The sequence below is a fragment of the Pongo abelii genome, chromosome 19 (genome assembly GCF_028885655.2).
Source record: "Pongo abelii isolate AG06213 chromosome 19, NHGRI_mPonAbe1-v2.0_pri, whole genome shotgun sequence".
NCBI lineage: Eukaryota > Metazoa > Chordata > Mammalia > Primates > Hominidae > Pongo > Pongo abelii.
Window position 1 is genome coordinate 53677947 of NC_072004.2, and position 18914 is coordinate 53696860.

Below are 18914 nucleotides of genomic sequence, written 5' to 3' on the forward strand. Positions count from 1 at the left end.
ATGGTGTCAACAGTTCAGATAATTCATTAATTTAAGGCCTGATGTGTGTAAGATTACTCAGAAAGACGGCAGAGGCGAGGAACTAGCGTGTAGAAACAGAAAACGTAGGGGCTTTGTGGCAGAGTTTTGTATACTGTATTTTTATGAGCTTCAGTATTTTCATCAGCAAACAAGACCTAATACTACCCAAGTTCTAAAATTCCCACGTGGTCCGTGTACCATGTACGCAATAAACGGTAGTAATGCATTTTGTCAACAAAGTGTTCTGTGTGCATAAAGAGAGAGTGAAGGAGGGTGCCGGCGGACGGAAAGGTGGTATCAGAGAGGAAACCCGAGGCATTATCAGAGCAGGAGTCGTCAAGTTGGGTTTTGAATGACTCGAGCGTGCCAAGCACCGCAGAGTCTTCCAAATGGAGAACTAAGAATGTGCCAAGGTTGGAGGGGGCACACCAGCCTGAAACTAAATCATCAGGCGCGAGAGTGGGAAGTTCAGAGAAAGGCAGGCAGAGGCCACCAGCTGGGTTCCCGGAGGGGTGGGGCCGGGGCCAGCAGGCGCCGCACCCACTCTCTCCCGGGCGCACCGCCTACCTCCGGGGCCACGCCACTGCCCTCGCTGTAGTTCTCGGAGATGAGCTGATCGAAGAGCAGGTGGATCTCGGTGCGGGCAGAGCTGCTGTCATCCGGGCGCAGGGCGCAGAGCCTGGCAGACAAGCGGCGAAACCCATTGCCTCCCTCAGGGATTGCATCCCGCGGTGCCTCCCGCAGCTGCCCGGAAGGCAAGGAGCCGACAACTTGCACAGCAGCCATCTTTTCTAGGGGCGGGGGTGGTGGGTGGGGCGGTCCCAGGGAAATACTTCCGGGGCATCCTCCCGTTTCCGCGCGCGCTAGTTCCGAAAGTACCGTTTTTAGACCGGACTGGGGCTCAGAGGGGTTTCCATGACTACGGGACCCCTCCGACTAGTACCGTGCAGATGCTTGTCAGAAATTGGCTTGGAGGCCTGGCGCGGTGGCTCACGCCTGTAATCTCAGCACTTTGGGAGGCCGAGGCGGGCGGATCACGAGGTCAGGAGATCGAGACCATCCTAGCTAACACGGTGAGACCCCGTCTCTACTAAAAATACAAAAAAAAAAAAAAAAAATTAGCAGGGTGTGGTGGCGGGCGCCTGTAGTCCCAGCTACTCGGGAGGCTGAGGCAGGAGAATGGCGTGAACCCGGGAGGCAGAGCTTGCAATGAGCCAAGATCGCGCCACTGCACTCCAGCCTGGGCGACAGAGCGAGACTCCGTCTCAGAAAAAAAAAGAAAGAAATTGGCTTGGAGATTTTTCGCCGGCCACTCCTTCTTGAGCCCTGACTGAAAAGTGAGTTCTCAATTTGTGCTTCCAGAAAGTTTGTCCTCCCAGAGTTTGTTCCTGGACAGGGCTGAAGGTACTCTGTTCAGTACTAGTTTCAGATTCGGGCTGGAGTTGGAGAGGGTATGCTGTGGATGGCAGTAGCAGAAACCGCTAGTTCTAAGACACCCTTCTATTCTTCTAAAATCTTTCCCCAGGCACAAAACCACCCGGAATAAAGGCTACATTCCCCAGCATTCCTTGCAGTTGGCTGTGGCTATGTGATTACAATCTGGCTAGTGGAATATAGGGCAGCTTTCCCTACTTAAGTGACAGCTGGCTGCACTCTTGGTTCCTTTTTCTCTCCCTTTCCCAGTGTGAATCCTCTCATGGATCATGAGGCACCTCGCCCCACTGGAAGAGTAATTTTGGAGTTTAACTGAATCATGTAAAATATAATCTGCCTAAGGGTGACTGGGTTGAGATGAAACACCCCAAGATTTTCTGAAACCTTGAAGTCAAGAAGCTGGAGAATAAAATGGCCATTTAAAAATCTGTGATCAGTTTTCAGTCATCCAGGAAGTGAAGGCTTGGCTTTCACAGTTGGACAGATTGGGAAAACCATCTCTAGGGCCTTTGAGTTATGCAAATATAAAGCAAATCCTCACCCGTGGCCCTTAGGGAAAACCTTTAAGTCACCTGAATGTATGTTTTATCCTGAGAATAAAACATTTCTGTTCAGCAATGAAAATTGGGGGTATGCTTTAGCAGAGGTAGTTTTCTGAAGACTTTGGGCTTGGGGAGAAATGTCAATTTTTTTGTTTGGATTTAGATTCCATTGTGCTGGTATATTATTTCTTATTCCTGGTCTGTGTACATATGTGCATTGTATATGTGCATGTGTGTGTGTGTATTCGTGTAAAGAAATGTATTCAAGCATTTGTTCAGAGAAGATCAGGAGCTGAAACCTAGTCGTTGGGTATTTTAATCTGGGTTCCCTGATAGCAGAGCCTCAGATGAGGTTGATAGGTGAGGGATTTATCCAGGAATGAACAGGGAAGGAAGGAGAATTAATACCAATATGTGCTATTGAGCTGGCCATTGCAAGGGGTGACTGATTGTTCAGTCCTCAGGAGTTTCTGAGAAGCCTCGTGAAGCTCTCAAAACCCTTCTTCTGAGAAACAGAGAGGAGAAGCATTTATCTGTCAGCTTTTGAACTCTATTGTCAAAAGTTGCCCACAAGGCATTAATTCACTGGTGTTCCTGTGTTGAGCATGCATCTGCGCTTGGTTCCTGGAGGAGTCCTATGTTGCATAGTCAAAGAAGCCCTGAGGCAAAAGTGAGGAAACTAGGTGCGTATCTGAGGCAAGGCTCTCACTAGTTATACCTGTGCTAAGCTAGTAGATGCCTGTAATAAACTAGTTGCTGTAGCAATGGCTAGAATAAGAATGTAAGAGCAAGAGTATGTGAAGTAGTACTAAAGAGCTGTCTTACACATTGGGCTAGAAGGATGTGAGGCCTGGTCATTTCCACAATGCAGGTTCGAAGAGACTGTGGGAAGGATCTGAGTCTGGTATGGTTCACCTTAAGTTGCAATATGGATGACCTACATATTGTGTTATTCAGGGTGGAATGGCCCAGGAATTGTAAAATACAGTATACTGATGCCAGTCTGTTCAGTTCCGGTAGAATATACCCTTGTGAATTAGTGTGGTTCCTTTAAGGAAATGGACATCCCTACTCTGCAGTGATCACCAACTGAAGGACACGTATCTCAAGCTCTGAGGGAGGCCTTTGAAGGCACCCTGCATTGGCTTGAGTTTAGACAGTAGCACTCCTGCTCCCACCTCCCACCCTGAAACTGTGGAAACACAGCATGGCAAAAGCTCTCTTCCAAGAAAATCTTCTGTCTCCTCCTCAATTCTCCGCATTTTCATAGTCCTGCAGTGACTGAGGGGCTTTAAGGGGTGCTAAGCACATTCACAGCCATTTCCTTTGTTAGATTCTGCATCGGATGATCTGGAACCTCAGTGGAATTTCACTCCTTTCATGTGTGGAAACCTCTCAAGACCACTTTTATCCCTTCATGAGAGTCTGGGTCATCCTAACTCACATAGGCTTGCATACCACCACTTCACTGTAATTCACATCTTTGATTATTTCCTTCAGAAAATTTACCATAACCTGCAGTTATCCTGTTTATTTGCTGACTTTATCATCTGTTGTCCCCTCTAGAATGTTAACTTTATGAAGGCACAGATCCCGTTTGTCTCATTCGCTGTTGTATCCCAGGGCTAGCACAGCCCCTGGGATGTGATAGATGCCCCACAATATTTGTTAACAGAATGAATGAATTCACTAATTTTTTATTCAGGGTCCCCTATTTGCCATTGGTTGATGTGAAAATCAAATGGGATTTTTGTGAAAATGCTTTGTAAACTATAAAGTTTTATAAGTCTTAGCATCAAATGAGGTAGATATTATTTCCCCCTTTTACAGTTGAGAAAATGGTGCCAAAGAGTATAAATGGTTGGTCAAGGCTGCACAGGCAGCAAATTGGTTGAAATCAGATTGCAGCCCAGGCTGGCTGTGATTGTGAAGAACATAGACAAGAAATTATAAACCCATTGTTTTTTACCTCCCACATTTTGTAATGGGGAAAACCAGAAGAGAGGAGCTTGATTTTGGTATCCAGATTACACATTGAACCAGGAGAGGCTAGGAAGGAAGATTGGCCTTGAGTTCTGTTTCAGGGTCATCAGCCTATCTATGTGATTACATAGGAGTCCCCCCTTATCAGTAGCTTCACTTTCAGCCTTTTCAATTACCCGTGGCCAATCACAGTATGAAAATATGAAATGCGCTGGGCGCAGTGTCTCATGCCTGTAATCCCAGCACTTTGGGAGTCCGAGACGGGCTGATCACTGGAGGTCAGGAACTCGACACCAGCTGACCAACGTGGTGAAACTCCATCTCTACTAAAAATACAAAAATTAGCCAGATGTGGTGGCACACGCCTGTAATCTCAGCTACTTGGGAGGCTGAGGCAGGAGAATCACTTGAACCTGGGAGGCAGAGATTGCAGTGAGCCGAGATCGCGCCATTGCACTCCAGCCTGTGTGACCAAAGCAAAACTCCGTCCAAAAAAAAAAGAAAAAACGAAATGGAAAATTCCAGAAATAAACAATTCATACATTTCAACTTGCTGCTGTTCTGAGTAGTGTGATGAAATCTTGTGCCATCCCACTTCATTCTGCCTGGAATGTGAATCATCCCTTAGTCAAGCATATCCACGCTTTATATGCTACCCACCCGTTAGTCACTTAATAACCATCTCAGTTATGAGATCCACTGTCCCAGTGCTTGTGTTCAAGTAACCTTTGTTTTGCTTAATAATGGTCTCAAGGCATAAGAGTAGTGATGCTGGCATATTGTTATATTTGTTCTATTTTATTATTAGTTATTGTTAATCTCTTACTGTGCCTAATTTATAAATTATGCTTTATCATAAGGATGTATTTATAGGACAGAACACATATATAGAGAGTTTGATACTATCCACGGCAGTATATGTAGAGTTTGATACTATCCACGGCAGTATATGTAGAGTTTGATACTATCCACGGTTTTGTGCATTCGCTGGGGGTCTTGGAACATATCCCCCATGGATTAGGGATACTACTGTGTTAATAATCATTGTAGTTAACACTTACTGAATGCTTTCTATGTGTCAGCACTTTACGTGACCCTCTTTTATCTTTGTAGTTTCATGAGGTACTATTATATATATGAGAAACTGAATCACAGAAAGATGAAGACTCTCACTGAAGGCCATATGGCTATGTGGTGGGCCTGGGTTTGAAATTCAGAGTCAGGGCTCCTGACCACCATGCTATAATGCATAGGCCTTATGTGGCATTCGACATGAGATTATAGTTTAGGCCCTGACACTTACCTGCTATATGAGTGTGCTCCAAACCTCAGTGTCCTCAAATGGTGATGATAAGAAGTGCAGTCAAAAGGTTGTTAAGGTTACTTAGATAATGCCTGGGGAGAATTTAACATGGTCCTTGTTGATAGTCAGTACGCAGCAAATGTCATCTGTCCTACTCCCCCTCCTCCTCACCTTTAACCAAATAACTCAAATAGTATGAGTGCTTTTAACAATGATGCTTTATTAAAAGAAACAACCCCTCTTCCCTGCCTCCCATATCCCCTATAGTCTCCATCCACAGGCTTGCTGTTTTCATCCATCTTCCTAGTCAAGGAACTCCAGACAGTCACATCTTGGAAGATAGGAACTCCAGAAAGGGATGACGATCTTAGAGAAAGATGATCCTTAAGATAACTCTTCATCTGAGAAAAAGACAAAAAAAATTTTGCCCGAGACCTGCTGTTTTGGGGACCTGGATCCACCGAATACAATCAAGAGGCAACCGTTCCCAATTTGGGAAATCAATCACACCTGCAAAGAGCCAGCCAGCCCCTAAGCAGTCCAAGGATTGCAGGTGGATTGGCCAAACAGTACATTCTGAACACAAAGGGTTTTTATTTAAAGTGTATGCTGATTCTGTTGTGTTTAGTGCAACTTAGTTTATAATCAAAACTGGTAGCTTTTTATTATGCATTTTTCAACTAATGGCTACTGAAAACAAATAAATTATCCTGTGAGGCTCCTGAGATATTTTCACAGAAAAGGGGTTCTCATAAGTCAACATGGCAATGTACATCACAGGGTTAAAGTGAACATACTCGTTATTTTTATTTTTATTTTTATTTTTTGAGATGGAGTCTCCTTCTGTTGCCCAGGCTGGAGTGCAGTGGTGCGATCTCTGCTCACTGCAAGCTCCACCTCCCGGGTTCACGCCATTCTCCTGGCTCGGCCTCCTGAGTAGCTGGGACTACAGGCGCCCCCACCATATCTGGCTAATTTTTTTTGTATTTTTAGTAGAGACAGGGTTTCACTGTGTTAGCCATTATGGTCTCGATCTCCTGACCTCGTGATCCGCCCGCTTCAGCCTCCCAAAGTGCTGGGATTACAGGCGTGAGCCACCGCACCTGACCAATGAATATACTCTTTAGTCATCAATTTTACATCTTAGAATTTGTCCCAAGGAAGTTAATAAGTGTGTGTATGCCAATTTAGTATTTGTTACAGTCATATTCATAATATCAGAATAAGAAATATCTTAAACATGTATTACTGAAGGTTGCTAAGTATATGAGCATAGATGATGAACTTCTATAGGTTACCAAAGATGATGGGATAGAAGCATTAGTATTGACATTAAAAGTTGTTTGGTAGCTACTTTTAAGTGAAATAAAAAATAAAAATAGGCACAAGATTATCTCATTTTTATATAAATATTACATATTTGTGTATGTTTAAAATATGCACCAAAATGTGAAGCAGACATTGTTTTGGAGTGGGGGATTACGTGTAATTTTTATCATTTTGCTTAAGTAAATAGTCCAATTTTTCTCCAGGGCATACTGGGTTAGGGAATTATTTTAAAGGTGTGGAAACCACCAGCCTGTGATGGATGCATCTTTTTCTTGGGAAGGGTGGGGGAAGAGGGAGACAGGTAGGTTTCTGTCCTACTCATTTCTGGAAAGTCCCACTGAGGCCAAGTGCACAACCTACCTAGACTGAACAATGTTTGGGAAAGCAGGGAGGGCCTGGTGTTTTTACCTGTCCTTACTCTGCAGCACACTCATGGCCACACCCATTGCTGACACAGTGGTCTCCGGGGTTGCAGTCCCAGTCACCTGTGCAGAGCTCGACGCAGGTACCTATGGAAGAACGGATGTGCTGAAAACAACTGTACTTTTGGGACAGATGCTAGGGAGAACAGCCCTTGATTAAGAAGTCAGTTCTACATTTTTCTTTTCATTCAATATGTAATATGATTTATTACTTGCAGAATAATATCATTAACATCTTATATATTCTAGTTAAAAGCAATGCATTCACATAATCTCAAAACAGTAAGGCCAACTTTAGAGATGGGGATAATTGTGTTTGTGGAGGGGAAGAGCAGAGAAACCCACTTAAATGTCTTCACTTTCCCCACTCTGCAGGGAATAGAGTGGAGAAGAAGAGACTCACATTTACTATGTGCCATCGGGAGTCCCTTGCAGTCACCCCATGCAGTGAGTCTTACTAGGCCCACTTTACAGGTGTGGCAGTTGGGGCTCACAGAGGTGACTTGCTAGCCAGTGGGTACAGAAGTGAGATTCAACTGAGATTTGCCTGGCCCCTCGGTCTGAGCACCTTCTGCTGTCCCACATGGTGAAGCTCATCCTGACATAAGTGCATATCTCCAAATTTCAGGGAGTCATTCTGGACCTGATTGGAGGCTCCCAAGTTCCCAGAACATCAAGCTCTTTGAGGACCAATGAAGTAGGTTAAAAGAGTTGGTTAAGATCGCACAGGCTTTTAGGAAAACATACGCAGAACTCTGGATGAATATGTACCGTACTTTGATTGGCTACTCAGCTATTGGCAGGAATTTCTTTACCTGATTATATCTCTGGGTCTTTCTGGAACTTTTCTCATCTGTAAAAAGGGGCCCCTGGATTCAGCAGGGGTAATGAGTTTTATTCTCCATGTCAACTTCAGTCAATAGAGGTGGCTGTCTGATGCTGTGTTGAGAAGGGTCAGACACCTTGTCCAGGTTCAAAGAGAAAGAGTGCTAGGACTGATTAGCTGTATCTGAGGGGTGTAAGAAGGGGACCTGGTGGGATATCTTCAATGTAGTTGCAGACCTCAGAGAAAATCAGTACCATCCTCCCATGCTTCCCGTAGCTTTTGTTGATTTGTGGTGAATAGGCTGAAGATTCCTCTTCCCCACTCACAGCAGTTTGACTTATTAAGTCAATAATATATACTTATTAAGTATATGTTGATTTCTTACTATGTATAAAACAGAGGAAATTATTCAGCAAATACAAAGGTGTAAGACAAACAAGCTTAGAGTCTAACAATATGGATAAAACATATTCAAAGTACTAAAAACAAAGCAATATGTAACAAGTATCCTAAGAGAGGTATAGCTGAAGAATTAAAGAGTCTCAGCTGGGCATGGTTGCTAATGCCTGTAATCCCAGCACTTTGGGAGACTGAAGTGGAAGGATCGCTTGAGCACAGAAATTTGAGACCAGCCTGGGTGATACAGTGAGACCCAGTCTCTACATTTTTTTTTTTTTTTTAATTAGCTGGGCTTAGTGTCACATGCCTGTGGTCCCAACTACTTGGGGAACTGAGATAGGAGGATCACTTGAGCCCAGGAGATTGAGGCTGCGGTAAGCCATGATCGTGTCACTGCACTCTGATCTGGGCAACAAAGCAAGATCCTGCCAAAAAAAAGGCTCAGAGAACATGACATTACTTCCAATTAGATTCATCAGAAAAGGTGAGTTGTGAAGTGCAGGAATCTTTTTAAGGTGGAACTGAGGGGCATGGGTGGAGTGTTGTGAGGAGAAGAAAAAAGAATTACTAGCAACAGTTCACAAGGGGAAATGCAACAGGGCTGGGATTAGGGTGAGGCAAGTGAGGTGACTTGCACAGTGCTGGCGGTGAGCACCCATTTAATGTTTGCACCCTGGGTACCTCATCCACTTCACTCCTCACCCTGAAACACAAGGAACACAGGAGGAGTGGCAAATGGAGGGCTGGGCAAGTGTTAGGGAACAGCTGGAAATGAAGCAGGAAAAGTAAGCAGGGGATAAAGTTACGGGGGTTGGGAGGCAGATCTCAAGGGCCTCAGGAGTTTGGATTTCATTTGATAGATCAAGAGAGAGATGTGATTGCTGTTTAATTAGGAAGATTATTCTGGTGTGAGAGCCTAGAATGGAACAGAATTCAACAAGCAAGCAAACTGCAGCACAAAGACAGGGGCAGGGAGAGCTATCAGGAGGCTCCTGGGATGGCCCAGACGTGATGTCATCAGGGCTGGAAATACTGCGTGACAATGGGAGATGGCAGGGGAAGGAAAGAACATATGCGAGAGACACTCTCAGAGAATGGACAGTATTTGGCAACCAGTTTAATGGCGGGGGAAGGAGAGCAAAGAAGAGAGGAAAGTAATAACTGAATCCAATAATGTTTAGAGAAAAGAATAAAATACCATGAAGGATAATACAGGAGAAAAAGTTTGAGAACTGAGGAGGTGGCAAGCAGTGTCAGACACTACAGAGGTTAAAGACTTGGTGACTGAGGAGTCATGAGATCTGTCCACAGGATCTGGGAGAGAAGTCTCAGGAGAGTGATGGGGCAGGGATGGAGGCTGTAGGCTGTCTTCAAGGGGTCAAGGAATGACTTACGGGGGAGTAAGGGCAGAGAATTAAGATTACTCCTTTGAGAATGTTGGTAAAAGGAAAAGAAGAGATTGAGATGGTTAATATTTAACATGATTCAGGAAATATTTACTCTAGGTGATCCAATTTATTTGTAGCAAGAGAGGAAGAAGCTTATGGAGAGGGAGATGGCAGGAGTCAGAGGGTGGCTGATGAGGGAGTAAGAGGGGAGGTACAGAGAGTCCAAATGGAGCGGTGACCCAGGGAAAGGAGTGCGGGAAAGTGGAGGTAGAAGAAAAGAGATTCTGCTCTGGGGAGCTGAGTAGCGGCAGTTGGAGGGTCCCTGCTGTGGCCCTTTAAGACCTTTTCTTCTTTCCTTTCTTCCCCTCTCCTCCCCACACACACTGGTCCCTGATGTCCTACTTTCTGGCCCCCTCATTCAAGGAAAAATGAACAGGGCTACCTTCTGCCTGGACTCACCCAAAAGCTGCAACGGTCTCACTGCAGCCTGAAGCTCTTGTAATTCTAGGCTGAAGATGATGAGGATCACAAGGAGGAGGAAGGCTGCCAACTTCATGTTGCTGTTGGAAGGCTTTGGAAAAACACAGCAGGGCTGAGAGCAGCTGAAATTTATACCTTCCACCCGCTGAGCTGGAATGCAAGGCCGGGGTGGGACTAGGGACTGCAGACACCTAAGCCCTGCCCAGAAACTGACATTTCTGGAGAACAGCCACCCACCCTGTGTACCCTGGGTCCTTCCACATTACCTAAGCAAGGCTCTGAGCCAAGGGAACACCCTCCTCTGGCAGAAAAATAAGACTCCTACACCAGGCCAGGTGCAGTGCCTCACATCTGTAATCCCAGCACTTTGGGAGGCCAAGGCAGGAGGATCCTTTGAGCCCAGGAGTCCAAGACCAGCCTGGGTAACAAGAGCAAGACCCTGTCTCTACAAAATTAAAAAAAAAATTAAATAATGAAAAAGACTCCTAAATCAAAAAAGCTGTGAGTGACTGAGAAAAAGGGGCTGGCGTGGGGAGGGTGGAGGAATGAGTATTAACTTTTATTATGTATATTCATTCACTCATTCATTTTCAACATAAGTATTGAATGTCTGCTCTGGGCCAGGCATGGGCTAGGCATGAGAGAATCCCAAAGAGAAATTACAGTCTGGGAGCTAGGTGCCAGGTAGCAAGGGTGCAGTCTGCTCTTTCCCTTCTTCCCCCGACCCACCACACCCACCCACCCCCACCCCCAACTTCCAGGCCTAGCACCTCTGGAAATGAGGGCAGGGAAAAGCAGTACAGAGCAGGCAGGGGTGCTCCCTTATCACCCACTGGTGGTAGAGAGGTGACTTCAGTCTCCCACTGCCTTGGTCTGATTCTGTTGCTGGGCACCTAGGCAGGTGTGATGGTCTTTGCCTATAGGAGCTATGTAATTTTCTTGAGATAAAGCTCTGCTTCGTCTCATCCAGCTTCATTTCTGAGAACCCAAACTCAAGTTATGCATATTAAACTCTTCTAGGATATCTCTCATCCTGCAGCTCTGGGGTGGGAGTGGGGGCGGGACCATAGTAACCAACCAGCTGGGGAGTGAGGTTTCATTTCCCCCTCCTTGTAGCACTCCTAATCTAGATGAATGATTTTCTTAAACACACACTCCCCTTTTTTTTTTTTTTTTGCAGGGGAGTGGGCGTGGTGTCAGGGGTAGGGAGAAATATGCCCTCTTCCCTCTCCAATGGCAAGGGTGCGGGGAGACATGTATAACTTTTGGCCATGTGTCCTGTGTCCCGCAAGATACCTTATATAATGTGAGATAAGGAGGATACCTGGGCTGGTTGAGGGTAGGGAGACAAGTTTGCAACCTTGTGATAGGCCCCCTGGGCCACTTTCTAAAGTGAAGTCAACTTTAGACTTCACTTGTAAGTCTAAAGTACATGATGTTTCACTTCTGGTTCCTAACTCTGAGGTTACAGAGAGATACCCACTCTGTTCTACTTCATGTATCACACTTCCTGAAATGCTATTGGTTAGAGGTCGTTTGGGCAAACAACTGACCTTTTCTGCAAATCCTTCTTATCTAACAAGGCCCAGCCTAAATGTCACCTCCAAAACTTTCCTCAACTTCCACCCCTAGGAGAGTAACATTCTCTTAGTACTTATTTTGTCATAGGACTTCTCAGACTATATTGTAATTAATTATTATGATCATTTTACATTTCTCTCCTGTATCTTGCTGGCTAGCATGGGGTCTTACTGATCTTTCATCCTCAGCGCTCAATAATGGGCATTTATTATCCTCAATAATGTGTGTTTTAGGAGGATGAGGAGAATTCAGAGAGCCATTGTAATTAGGAAGGCACGTCACATGGTTTACAATACAGACAGGCATTATTATTGCCATGTTACAGTTGAGGAGACTAAGCCACAGAGAGTTTAACTAGCCCCAAATAATAGTTAAATGGCAGAACCACAGTCAAACTCCAAAGACAGTGGTCTAAACTAGTACATACTACTGTCAGGCTACATCCAAATTCTTAGAAAATAATTTGGGCTCATCTCTGGGTACAGATAAATGAGCTTTCGAGGTCACAGAATTCTGCTTCATCTAGTGTGGCACCTGGAATCACAATTTCATTAGCACAAAATAACTGCTTTGAGCTAAGCAACTCACTCTAGAGGCTTCTGAGTACTCAATCAGATTAAAAGTAGGTGCCATCCACCCAAAACTGTTACTTCGGTTTTAAGTGAGTTGAGGAACAGCATGTGGCCCTTATTGCTGGCTGTTTACTAAGGCCGCTTCGAGGTTATGAAAACAAGCCTGATCCGAGTATAGCACAGTGGCCTGAGAGTGAGGACCCCAGAGTGTGACAGGTCTGGTTTGCATCTGCTTCACTACTTGCTAGCTGTGTGACCTTGGGAAAATTAACTTCCCTTTCTGAGCCTCACTTCTCTTTTCTGTAAAGTGGGGAGTATAATTCCTACTTCAATGTTGGACAGACCAAATTACAATATATGTACACATACATACCCCTGGCACAGAGCCCTCAACACTAGCAGCTACTATTCTTGTGAATTTCTGAGAAAGGGGATGCATGTCTTTCTATTCCCTAGAGCAGGGCAGCTACAGACAGCTCATGCAAAAGTGTATCATTTCATTAAGGAAATATTTCAAGATAAAGAAAACTCAGAACGTGTTCCTATTTTATTCTGCTGGATATTGTAAAGTGAACCATGAAGAGACTCCAAGGCTGAAGCTAGTATTACTGTCACTTCCATAGCTCTTTGTGGGCTCCTGATTCCCATATGGAGGTCAGGAAGCTTAGTATGTGACCAATTCTGCCTAGAGTCATTAGCAAGGGAGGGTCAATAAAGTCACAATCTTATATACTTTCCTCACAAGGTGACAAAGAACATAGCGATTGTCTACAGGCGACTTTCACCACCCAAAGGGCTCCTGCTCCCAATGAGAGCCTTTAAACATGAGAGGGTCATTATCAGCAATGGCTTGTGAGTACTCAACTGTTCCAAATATCAGCTCCACTTCTCCGTATGCTCTGAAATTAGAGCATGAGATCAAGACCTGGGTTTCTGGGAGGGGCCTGCAAGAGATAGCTGGACACCACGATAGGCATGCATCCTTCCACCTACACCTCTTCATCTTGTACCAGATCTAGATAGTGTAGCAGGTAAGCCTAAGAATCTGAGCTCAGGAACCAGATCGCCTGGACTCAGATCCTGACTCCAACTTAGTAGCTGCATTACCGAGGACAAGTTATTTAACCCAACATCATGTTGCTCGGGGAAGTTTCCTTTGATGACAACACAGATGGTCAGAGATGGGCTACGATTTATGTCTTCCCTCCCAGCATGTGCATCCTGGGTCATACACAGGTATTTGGAAGCTTAAGCCCCAATAGGAAGCTGACCTTTCTGGATTCTATAGACCTGTGTTTAGCATTAAGTATTTTCACAAAAGCTCTCTAAGCCAAGGGAAACAGCTTCTTCTGCCTAATAATTAAGACTTCTAAAGAATGGTGGCCACTTTGAATGACAGAGAGAAATGGGGCAGGGAGAAAGGAACTGGCATACACTGGGCCAGTTCCTTCTGTGTGCCAGATTTTACTCCCCCCACATGCAGATCTCCTATCTCTACCCCCTTTAAAGATCAAAAACATTCTCAGAGGTTGTCTTCATTTCATACACGAAGAGACAGTAGCTTGCCCAGGTTTACACAACTTAATTCCCCAAGTCTTTCTGATTTCAAATCCCAAGCTCTCTCCTTCACATGACACTGTTTATTACTTTTCCTTATACACCCCTGTTTACCTGATTTTAGATCCAAATATTAATATTACAGGGCTCGGGTCTTGGCCTAGGAACAACGACTGGCATCCTCTTTTCTTCTTCCCCCAATCTTCACAGAACTATCTAGAATTCCTCATTCAGTCACACTATCTGAAATGTTAACAAGCAGAGACTTCCTAGGGTAAAAAGCCTCCTGGCATGTTCAGATATAGGGAAAATCCCATATTTGATTATAATAACATTTTACTTCCTCTTTCCAACTTGAAAAAAAAACTCAAGCCTTCTTGTATTACAGGTTCTCAGAAATGTTGATCCATCTTTTGTATCTTTTGTATCTAAGTTTTTATTTCTCCTTTTACAAAAGCTGCTCTAAATACCAGCTTTGCTGCTCCGTAGGCTCTGAATGGTCAGAAGAACATTCACGTTACGAGGATGACTCTGTGGAATGCTTGACCACTAAGTTTGGCAAATAGCTGGTCAGTCTTTTTCACTTGAGCCACAGTTGGGGAGGAAAGCCTCTATATGAGTGGCAGAGGCTGGCTGGCTGTTTACCAGACTCATTTCTTCTTTCTGAGGACACAGTAGCTTACATTTCCTAGCTTTCTTTGCCATTGGTTTGCTACAGCCATGCAATTGAGTTCTAGCTAATGGAATATGAGCGGAGGTGATGCACTCCACTTCCAGTATGAGACCCGTAACTCCCCTGCTGCCCATGCACAGCCTTCCACTCTCTTCTTCCTATTGCTGGCATGAAGCACATAAGCAAGCTATCTTGGAAGCCACATGTTGAAGCTGGTGAAGACTACAAGACGGAAGGAGCCTGGTCCCAGAATCACCACTTGGAGGAAAGCTGCTTGCTGTTCAAGTACTCCAGTTTTGGATTTCACACAGGCAGGGATAAGCAGTAAGGGATAACAAGTTAAACCAGTAAGATTTGGGTTTCTGAACCCCCTAGCTGACCAACAGATCAGCTGACCCCCTTCTGATCCCCTAGCTGACTGACAGATTCATGAGAACTACTGGGGGAACCTGCCCCCAGTATTTCAGCATTGGTTCTTTCTATTTTCCATAAGTATCAGCCGGCTGAGAAATAAAGAGAAAGAGTACAAAGAGAGGGATTTTATAGCAGGACTGCCGGGGGTGACATCACATTTTGGTAGGACTGTGATGCCTGCCCAAGCCTCAAAACCAGCAAGTTTTTATTAAGGATTTCAAAAGGGGAGGGGGTGTATGAACAGGGAGTAGGTACAAAGATCACATGCTTTAAAGGGCAAAAAGCAGAGCAAAGATCACATGCTTCTGGGGAAACAGGACAAGGGCAAAAGCAGAACTCCTGATAAGGGTCTATGTTCAGTGGTGCTTGTATTGTCTTGATAAACATCTTAAACAACAGAAAACAGGGTTCAAGAGCAGAGAACCGGTCTGACCATAAATTTACCAGGGCCGGGTTTTTCTCCACCCTAATAAGCCTGAGGGTACTGCAGGAGACCAGGGCATATTTCAGTCCTTATCTCAACTGCATAGGACACACATTCCCAGAGCAGCCCTTTATAGACCTCCCCCCAGGAATGCATTCCTTTCCCAGAGTATTAATGTTAATATTCCTTGCTAGGAAAAGAATTTAGCGATATCTTTCCTACTTGCACATCCATTTATAGGCTCTCTGTAAGAAGAAAAATATGGGTCTTTTTGCCCGCCCCACAGGCAGTCAGACCTTATGGTTGTCTTCCCTTGTTCCCTAAAAATCGCTGTTATTCTGTTCTTTTTCAAGGTGTACTGATTTCATATTGTTCAAACACACGTTTTACAACCAGTTTGTACAGTTAACACAATTATCACAGTGGTCCTGAGGTGATGTACATCCTCAGCTTACAAAGATAACAGGATTAAGAGATTAAAGTAAGACAGGCATAAGAAATTATAAAAGTATTATTTGGGAACTGATAAATGTCCATGAAGTCTTCACAATTTATGTTCCTCTGCCACGGCTCCAGCTGGTCCCTCCATTCGGAGTCCCTGACTTTCTGCAACAGAGAACGATTGTTATTTCAAGCCACTGAGCTTTGGGACAATTTACTTTTGTTGCAGCAGCTAATTAAGACAATGCAGATTCTCATTGGAGAATCTAATGATTCAAAAGTCAGTTAGAATGGCTGACTTTGACAAGTCAGCCTAACTTCTTCTACCAACACCATCACTACCACCACTGCTGCCGCCCTCCACTGTACTCCTAAAGAGAGTGGCTACTTTTGGGGATTCTTAATTTCTTGAAGTCACTATGTGGAGGCCAAAGCAACTCCATGTTGGATGCTAACCTGCCATGTTGCCTTCAGATTAACCTCTGCTCTAGGAAGGCCATTAAGATTTCCAGTTTGTGGCCGGGCACCGTGGCTCATGCCTGTAATCCCACCACTTTGGGAGGCCGAGATGGGCAGATCACAGGGTCAGGAGATCGAGATCATCCTGGCTAACATGGTGAAACCCTGTCTCTACTAAAAATACAAAAAATTAGCTGGGCATGGTGGCAGGCGCCTGTAGTCCCAGCTACTCAGGAGGCTGAGGAAGGAGAATGGTGTAAGAGAATCTGGGAGGCAGAGCTTTCAGTGAGCCGAGATCATGCCACTGCACTCCAGCCTGGGTGACAGAGCAAGACTCCATCTCAAAAAATAAATAAATAAAATTTCTAGTTTGTGTGTTATTCCTTGCGTAAGAGCACATACTTACTATAAATTCTGCTCTTAGGTCAAAACAGCTTTGGTGTTATCATACTTTAATTGTCCTACACATCGCTTCTGAATCATGTATACCCTTTTCCTGTGGTATATCAGCCCTGGGTCTGCAGGGTAATGGTGCAGGGATCCACCATCTCATCTCTCCACCACCAGAGACACAGACATGGCTTCTGTTTGTAAGTCCCTATTAAATGTTACCTTCTAAGAGATAGGATTTGTCAGCCTCTTTCTTCAGCCTCTCAGCTTCATTGTACTTTGAGGGTAGGTTTGCATAGATCTGCCAGCCATGGAACAAGTATAAATTTTTTCTGAAAAAATGGCATTGTTATAGTTGTGGAATACTATAGTCATGTTACATTTAGGAAGTGCCAGCCCATGGTGTATTTCAGATGTAATTTCATTCCTTCCTATTGGCTGGTGAGGCCGGAAGACTTTGGGGTGACATCATTGTGCATTTTGTTGGCATAGGAGAAGGTAATATTTGTGAGTCTTGGGGTTTCAGCATGAAACTGAGAAAGGGAAGTTCAGTGAAGAGGAGAAAAAGGGTAGAGTGGACATTTTTTTTTTTTTTTGGAGTTGGACCAGCCTGAAATAAGTAAAGATTTCTGGGCCACCAATGACTGTCCATTGCACAGATCCAAGCATACCAGTCAGAAAGCAGCCACTTCCCAGGGAGCATCATGTAGCTTTTAGACTCCAGGGACACCACAAGCCACTATCAGGTGAGAGGTGCAATTGTTACAACCCAGCATAGAGGCCCCCTCTTTATTTCTCAAAGTTTTGGGAGAACCCAAGACCCATAGCCTTTATTTTAGGGACTGTTTAATCATCTTGGCAGAGAAAGAGACTATGTAATTGACTCAGGTCATTTGAGGTCTTAGCATTAACCAAGATCCTGTAACACAGGATGATTTAGCCCTTTTGTTTCTATATTTAATATAAATTTATATTAAATTCTTGCAAAAATTTAGCTTTTGGCTAAAGCCAGCTTTTGGCCACAGCTGTTGATCAGCAGGGAAACAGAAGGAGAGGCCTCTGATGTCAGTAAGGGATTTTCACACTTAGCCAGCAACTCTTGTGTGCCAGTTGCACAAAAGCAGGGTTATAGTGAGATATCCAATTCCCATTAGAGAAATAAGGGAGCTGTAACTCAGAGAACATAAGTGATTTGCTCACAGTCAAGGCTTGTGAGTGGCGGTGCTGGGATTGGAGTCAGGTAAATGTGGCCCTGAGGTCCATATTGAATACAAACCTTCTCTATGATGCCCCAACAGACACACATACCCATGCCGTTTCAGGTCCACTCTCAGGTTGCTTCTGCTGGGGTCTTATGTGCCTGAGGGCAGAAATTCATAATCATTTGAGGACCCACAAGGTGTTTCAGTCCAGCATGACCATTTCAAACTCCAGCATGATATTTCAAACCATATAGGGTTGCATCCTACCCTATATGGTTCCTAGCTGAGGCCCCTGTCACCAGGGAAATAGCGCTGGTTTTCACCCAGAAATAGATAAAAAGGAAGTCTCTCTGCTGAATAAGAACAAGTATGCATGCCTATCCTGACTCCCTGCTCCCTGGATGAAGCAGGGCCTCCTGGCATCGCTTGATGTTTGTGATGCTATCCCAGGTTGCATTGGCAGCAGCCAACACCAGGGTTTTCCAGTGGCTGAAGTCCAACACATGGTTAATGTCATTGCCTTTTCCTCCCTTCCTTGGGATCAGAGGAATAAGTGTCTCTTACTTAGAACTGTTCCACACAGACTTAGAGTGACAGAGAAGTAACTTAACCTATTAAAGGCCATTTTGAGCAAACACCACATTGTGTCACTGAAGCTGTAGAACTGAGCCACAAGAGGAAACTGTTAAAGTCTCAGGGTCAAGGACCAGGTACCTATGTTATCCCGACAGTGCAGAAGCTCAGCCTGAGTCTCTTCTTTGAGCCAAGGGCGTGCTAGAGAGGCCTGAGAGAAGAAGGAGCGGCCCTTGTGACCAGTGCCCTTTTGGTTCACAAGGAACGTCTCCTCTTGTTTAAGTGACTTGGCTGAGCTTGCTACTTCTGCTTTGAGAGTCCAATATCAGGATTAAGACTTTAATTATCCCCAATTTACAGATGATGAAACCATATTGGGCAGGAAAGAAAGTCACCCCAGGAGAGCGAGTTGGACCTGGGCACTGGCTGAGGACAAAGGGGAATGATAATTTGGGATGTAGCTTGTTAAGGGGCCTCACAAGTGTTCTTGTGATCCAGGTG

General features: G+C 44.7%; 1 protein-coding gene and 2 long non-coding RNA genes across 3 annotated transcripts in view; 1 reads left to right on the forward strand and 2 right to left on the reverse strand.

The window, feature by feature from the left end:
- Positions 1 to 812, reverse strand: part of HEATR6 (HEAT repeat containing 6) — a gene marked incomplete at its 5' end in the record, with an annotated part of 35911 nt that extends 35099 nt beyond the window's left edge. Inside the window, 1 exon segment of the mRNA NM_001133234.1 lies at positions 589 to 812. Coding sequence (NP_001126706.1) covers positions 589 to 807 — 219 coding nt within the window.
- The window catches only part of LOC112131708 (uncharacterized), a 48023-nt gene continuing 29881 nt past the window's right edge, over positions 773 to 18914 (forward strand). Inside the window, exon 1 of the long non-coding RNA XR_010138295.1 lies at positions 773 to 1094. This is a non-coding gene — a long non-coding RNA (uncharacterized LOC112131708). The remainder of the gene's footprint in view (positions 1095 to 18914) is intronic.
- On the reverse strand, positions 5484 to 10570 carry LOC100935930 (uncharacterized). The gene is made up of 3 exons (XR_002913677.3): positions 10107 to 10570; positions 7021 to 7121; positions 5484 to 5684 (listed from the first exon to the last, which is right to left on the reverse strand). It is a non-coding gene; the product is annotated as an uncharacterized LOC100935930 (long non-coding RNA).